Source organism: Globicephala melas, chromosome 10 (genome assembly GCF_963455315.2).
Source record: "Globicephala melas chromosome 10, mGloMel1.2, whole genome shotgun sequence".
In the NCBI taxonomy this organism is placed as follows: Eukaryota; Metazoa; Chordata; class Mammalia; order Artiodactyla; family Delphinidae; genus Globicephala; species Globicephala melas.
This window is the reverse complement of record NC_083323.1, coordinates 51,444,904-51,450,903: the sequence shown is the minus strand read 5'-3', so window position 1 is coordinate 51,450,903 and position 6,000 is coordinate 51,444,904. Positions and strand designations below refer to the sequence as shown.

General features: G+C 44.4%; 1 protein-coding gene across 1 annotated transcript in view; it reads left to right on the top strand.

Moving 5' to 3' along the window:
• The first annotated feature begins 2,875 nt into the window (after positions 1 to 2,875).
• The window catches only part of TBC1D30 (TBC1 domain family member 30), an 87,131-nt gene continuing 84,006 nt past the window's right edge, over positions 2,876 to 6,000 (top strand). The window contains exon 1 of the mRNA XM_030866390.2: positions 2,876 to 3,314. Coding sequence (XP_030722250.1) covers positions 2,876 to 3,314 — 439 coding nt within the window. The remainder of the gene's footprint in view (positions 3,315 to 6,000) is intronic.

Below are 6,000 nucleotides of genomic sequence, written 5' to 3'. Positions count from 1 at the left end.
GGAACTCATTGGGGACCATCCCATCACCGGGCAGCAGTAATGTAGGGTACAAAAATGGGCTGCTCTTTGCCAACACCTCTTCTAGGACTCTGTTTAATGGAACTCACTTTTCTTAGGAAAGTAGGTAATTGGTTGATCTTTTCTCTAGTTTTCATATTATTCATTCAGTTAATTAATTCAACAAATATTTATTGAGTACATATAATGTGCTAGCATCTGTTCTAGGTGGTGGGCATACATCAGTGAACAAAGGAGACAAAAATTCCTGCCTTCAGGAGTTTATATTTTAGTGGAAGAAGACAGAGAATAAAATAAGTCCATAGATGGCATAATATGTTGGAAGGTGGTGAGTGTTATGGAAGAAAAGAGAACAAGGAGGGGGAAGAAGGGAATACTGGGGGTTAGGGAGCTACAATTTTAAATAGGGCGGTTAGGAAGGATCCACTGAGAAGATGACATTTTATTTTATTTTTTTAAATTTATTTATTTATTGGCTGAGTTTGGTCTTTGTTGCTGCGTGCAGGCTTTCTCTAGTTGCAGCAAGGGGGGGCTACTCTTCATTGTGGTGCGTGGGCTTCTCATTGCAGTGGCTTCTCTTGTTGTAGAGCACGGGTTCAGTAGTTGTGGCGCACGGGCTTAGTTGCTCCGCGGCATGTGGGATCTTCCCAGACCAGGACTCAAACCCATGTCCCCTGCATTGGCAGGCGGATTCTTAACCACTGCGCCACCAGGGAAGTCCTGAAGATGACATTTAAACAGAGACCTCAGCTGGTGAGAGGAGTCACGTGGATATCTGGGCCAAGATCGTTCCAACAAGGGCAAAGGACTTTGAATCTGCTTTCCTTGTTAGTTTTTATTTTGCCAATTTTCTGTCCTCAGGTGATTTGGTAATGATGGGTAACAGGAGATGATTTTGGAGTTTGATTAATTTAGAAATGTTGACTGTCAATGACCTACTGTTTTCCTGGCCTCTTTCACCATTCATTTCAGCTAACTTTGAGTTTCTTTATAGGTCCTGATAGTGATACCCGAGATGTGAATTGTGCTGAAGACTAGTAGTTATCACATCTCTTACTGGAGATAGAGAGAAAGAGCTGGGAAGTCAACTAAGAAAAGAGATCCAATTTCAGCGTTTCCCTTTGTTTAAGTCCTGCTTGTTGCAAAGTCTGACATCTGAAGGAAAGACTTCAGGACTGTATTCAATGCTGGTGACAACAGAAAAAAAAAACAAACCTCAAAAAGCAAAACAACAATAAAATAACAAATAATTCCATTCCTTCTACTGCATACATTTTAAAGTTAAATGGATACAGTAGTAGTTAACACAGTTACAAAACCATAAAATACTATTTCTAGTATAATTTTAAATTCTGGATACATAAAGGAAAAGTTATAAAACTTCTGCTTCCCTTATAGTAACTTCAGTTTCTGAAAGGGTCCTATTGGTCTCACTCTACGTTTACATGTATTTTGGTGGTGATGCCAAGGGACACCAGGTTTCTACAGGCTCTATTATGAAAGTGCCTTGAAAAGTAAAAAGTGTGTTGAACAAAAAGTACCACCATTGTTCACTAGGTGCTCTGCTGTTCCTTTAAAAAATATGTCAAGTATTTAATAGCATTAGGAGATAGACAAATATATACGCATCTGTACTAAAACCAAACACTTTAAGCTTTAAAGAAAGTTTACTTTATTCTTTGTAAATTGGCAGTTATTCAGCCTCTCTGTGCTCCAGCCCCCTCATCTGAAAAGTGAGGAAAAAATAGTACTTACCTTTGTAACTATATGGTGACATATGTGAGCTAGACATATTGTGGTGATCATTTTGCAACATATACAAATATCGAATCATTATGTTGTACTCCTGAGACTAATATAATGTTATAGGTCAATTATGCCTCAATAAAAAAATAGTGCTTACTGCTTTATAGGGTTAAAGTGAGAATTAAATGAGATAATTCATGCAAAGAACTCAGAACAGTGCCTGGCACACAAAAAGTGCTCAAAAACATTGACAATTATTACTAAATTCACAAAAATATCTACAGTGGAGGGGCACCCAGTTCTTCCATTGAGGTGCAGGGTAAAGATACATCTCTTAGGAGATCAGGTAAACTTTGATTTTACTGATAGAATCAGCTGCATCAATTTATTAGTTTTGCCTTCTCATGACACGTATTAAATCCTCATTCTCTGTTAGGTCTTGCGTCAGGGCATTAGTTGATTTTAATCCAGTACTTGATCTGTCACCGAAGGAAAAAAGTTCACAGCGTTATTAAATCTCAAGTATATGCCAGGTCTTCAGAAAAGTTATTGTCAGAAACTAAACTAAGAAAGCCTTTAAAGGCGCCCAGATCAGGTGGGAAGGTGAGAAGGGCTGGGCATTGTGCCCGGAGTAGGTGAAGGAGGGAGCTCCCGGCCTCGGCCTATTGATGGGCGCTTAGAACCGGCACTATTTCGAGCCGGTGGCTGAATAGGATGCTACAGCTGCCCTCTTTTTGAGTTAATCACGTTCATAAACGTGATTAAACGTTCATAAACGACCTTCCCCCTCCGGGCTAAAAGCTTCATCCTGATTCGTTCTGGCCACATCCTGCTCCTGGACGCTCTTCAGAGATCGCTCCCGGGCGTAGGCTGGGCTCACCTGCTGCAGGTGTCCCCAGTTATCGAGCGGCGTGGCCGCCGCCCTATCCTCCCCGCCCGGGGCCGAAGGGCGGCGCCGCGCGTACAGACCCGGGGGGAGGTCGGGCGCTTGGGGTATCCGGAGGCCGCTGGCGCTGCGCCCGGCCCAGGACACCCCCGGTGGGGCCGAGGCCGCGCCTCCTCCCGGAACTGGCCGGCGCGGCGTGGCGCCGCGGGAGGAGCGGCGGGAGCCATGGAGGTCCTGCCCGCCGGCGGGGGCCGGACGGGGCTCCCGCAGCCTGAGGTGAGGCTGGAGGACGCGGGCCCCAGAGCGCCCCTGGTTGTAAACCTGCGAGGGGCGCCCCCGGCGGAGCGAGCGCGGGGCTCCAGGGACTCCTGGGAAGGCGAGGAGGACCCAGAGCCCGGCGAGCCCCGGGGCAGCTGCACGGCGTCCCTGGTGAGCGGGTTGCTCACCGAGCTGTACAGCTGCACGGAGGAGGAGGAGGCGGCCGGCGGGGGCCGCGGGCCCTGGGGCCGCCAGCGGCGCCGAGACAGCCTCGACAGCTCCACGGAGGCCTCGGGCTCCGACGTGTTCGTGGGCGGCCGCGGCGGCGCCGGCGACTCCCGTGTGCTACAGGAGCTGCAGGAGCGGCCGAGTCAGCGGCACCAGATGCAGTACCTGTGGCAGAAAGGTGAGGACCGGGGGAGGGGGTTCCCGGGAGCTTCCCGGAGCCGCGCCCCCGCTGGGACAGTCCGCGCTCTCCGGCTCACCAGCGCGCACCTGTGCTGATGGGCCGTGCGCCCAAATGTTAAGTTTGGGACGTCTCTTTTGACCTGGCACGGCTGGCCACAGTGTCACGGATTCATGACTGAGTTCTTATTGTACCCCCATCCCTTCTCGAGTTGTCGAGTGAAACATCAGTTATCGGAATGGTACCAACGGGCCTCCCCCCTCCCCCCGTCCCCCATCCTCCTTGTGTTTGTGGAGGCCCAAGGGGAGAGGCAGTCCAGGTTCTAATTTCACCAGAACAGCTGTTAAGACAGTTTTGGAGTTTCCGATTTGTCTATCTGAAGTTATCTAGAGGGCCCTGGGAGAATAGAGGCGACTCTTGGGGCTGGTTTAAAAAAAAAACAAAATCCACTTTTTAAAAATTTTATTTTACATCCATCTTCCTTGGCCACACCACTGGGAGAGTGTTTAACTAGTGAGGCAGAATAATTCAGTAATGCAGTTTCTAAGCAGAACGTGTGAAATCCATTTCGCAGAACGTCTGGTTGCAAGAAGCTCACTAGGTGGATTATTTTTCCCCCTTGGGTGGAGGGCCCTAGGGCGTTGTCATTATCACAGCATTTAACTACCAGTACCTTCAGTTGGAGAGGTCGATCCCAAAAGGGCCTTGGCTTTGGGGGGAGAGGCTAATTTGGTTTTTTTTGTTATCAGACTCTGATGCTCTGTCCTAATTGAGATTTTTTTTCCTCAGCTGTTCATAATAGATTTCCTTTCAGGCACTGACACAGTTATTACAGTTGTCTTTTTGTATAGATATATCAAGACCTCAATTTACAAAATGAAGTCAGGTGTGGAAAAACATGCTAAGCCACCATAACGTTTCTTGAGTTAATGTCCTTGTGGTAAATTACCAGGAAAGGGAGGAACAAGACTACTATGGATGGGTCTCCTGTCTCCTATTTGTAAAGTCAGTCCAGCTGGTGCGGGGATGGGGTGGGGTGGGGGTGGGGTGGAACCTAACTAGAAAAGGAATAAATTTCCCTGCTTTCTGAAATCTGTGTAAACAGCTTTCAGCTTCCTCTTTTGGCTTCCTGGTGAGGACTTTTTCCCCAGCTGATTGTTACAAATGGCTTCCACCCCCCCCCCCCACGCCCCGCCTGGGACTTTAGCTGGAGTTGTGCTGTTTAATTTTATACAATTATTTGGCTGTTCTCAGGGTGTTTATGCCAAGAGTTCTGCAGGGTAATAGTTCTTTCAGAATCAATTTTGAAGACTTATGATTTGGCTTTCTGTTTTTTACAGGGTTATTTACTTTTCATTACGGAGAGAATTTTGTGGATTAGTGATTTCCTTTTGGAAGAGGAAATTTGGCAAGCTAAAGTTTAGGGAAGACGTCACAGTACAGCTTTGGAAATACAGATTTCAAATAAGCGACCACTCTACTAATCATTCATAAGACCTGTAAGAGTCAGTTTTGCCCAAGTCTCAGTCTTTCTGCATGGTTAGCTATCTGCTGATCTCTTCTTTCCTTGTAGTCGACCCTATTAGAATGTACATGATGCCATATTATGATAGTCCTACACACGCAAACACACACATATATCCCTTTTCCTTCATCGATAAACATCATTAGAGTACTAAGAATAAGGAATCAGGTAATGGAAACAGCTGTCTACTTAAATAATTTTACAGCTTATTAGGTTATTTGATTGTTTTCAGGGTCAAAAAAATATCCCTCCTAACATAATATGTAGTTAAGACTCTATAATGTAGATAACCTGTGTATTAATTTGCTCTTCCCTCTGATACGGATTTTGTTGTAGCACCTATTTAGATATTCAGCATGTGTGGGTTGTTTATTTATGTGAGGCACCAAAATGGTTTCTCAGGAAATCTAGGCACTCTTTTCACTGTTGTCATTAAGGGCGTGAACTTTGGAGTTAGCTTGAGTTAATATCCTGCCACTGTTCCTTACTAATTGTGTGACCTTGGGCAAGCTCTTTAACCTCTCTGAGTCTCATTTTCCTCACCTACAAATAGGGATAATAATACTACTACTTCATAGTCAGGCAGAGGAAAAAAAATATTATGTCACTTATATGTGGAATCTAAAAAAATAATACAAATAAATTTATTTACAAAAGAGTAACAGACACACAGAAAACAAACTGATGGTTACCAAAGGGGAAAGGGGGTGGGGAGGGATAAATGAAGAGTATGGGATTAACAGATAGGCACTACTATATATAAAATAGATAAACAGCAAGGATTTACTCTATAGCACAGGGAACTATATTCAGTATCTTGTAATAACCTATAATGGAAAAGAATCTAAAAATATATATAACTGAACCACTTTGCTGTATACCTGAAACTAATACAATATTGTATTACAATACAATACAATATTACAATTACAATACAATATTGTAAATCAGCTATACTTCAGTAAAAGAAAATGCTACTACTTCATAGGGCTGTAGTGAGAATTATGTAAGTTAATGGGTGTGAAGTGCTCAATAAATGTTAGATATTGTTTTTATTATTATATACACTGGAATTCCTTAAAGAGGAAATTGTTCAGTTTGTCAGTTGATGATCTCATTTTTCCTCATTTATTGAACACTGTGTTAGGAGCTATGGCTGAT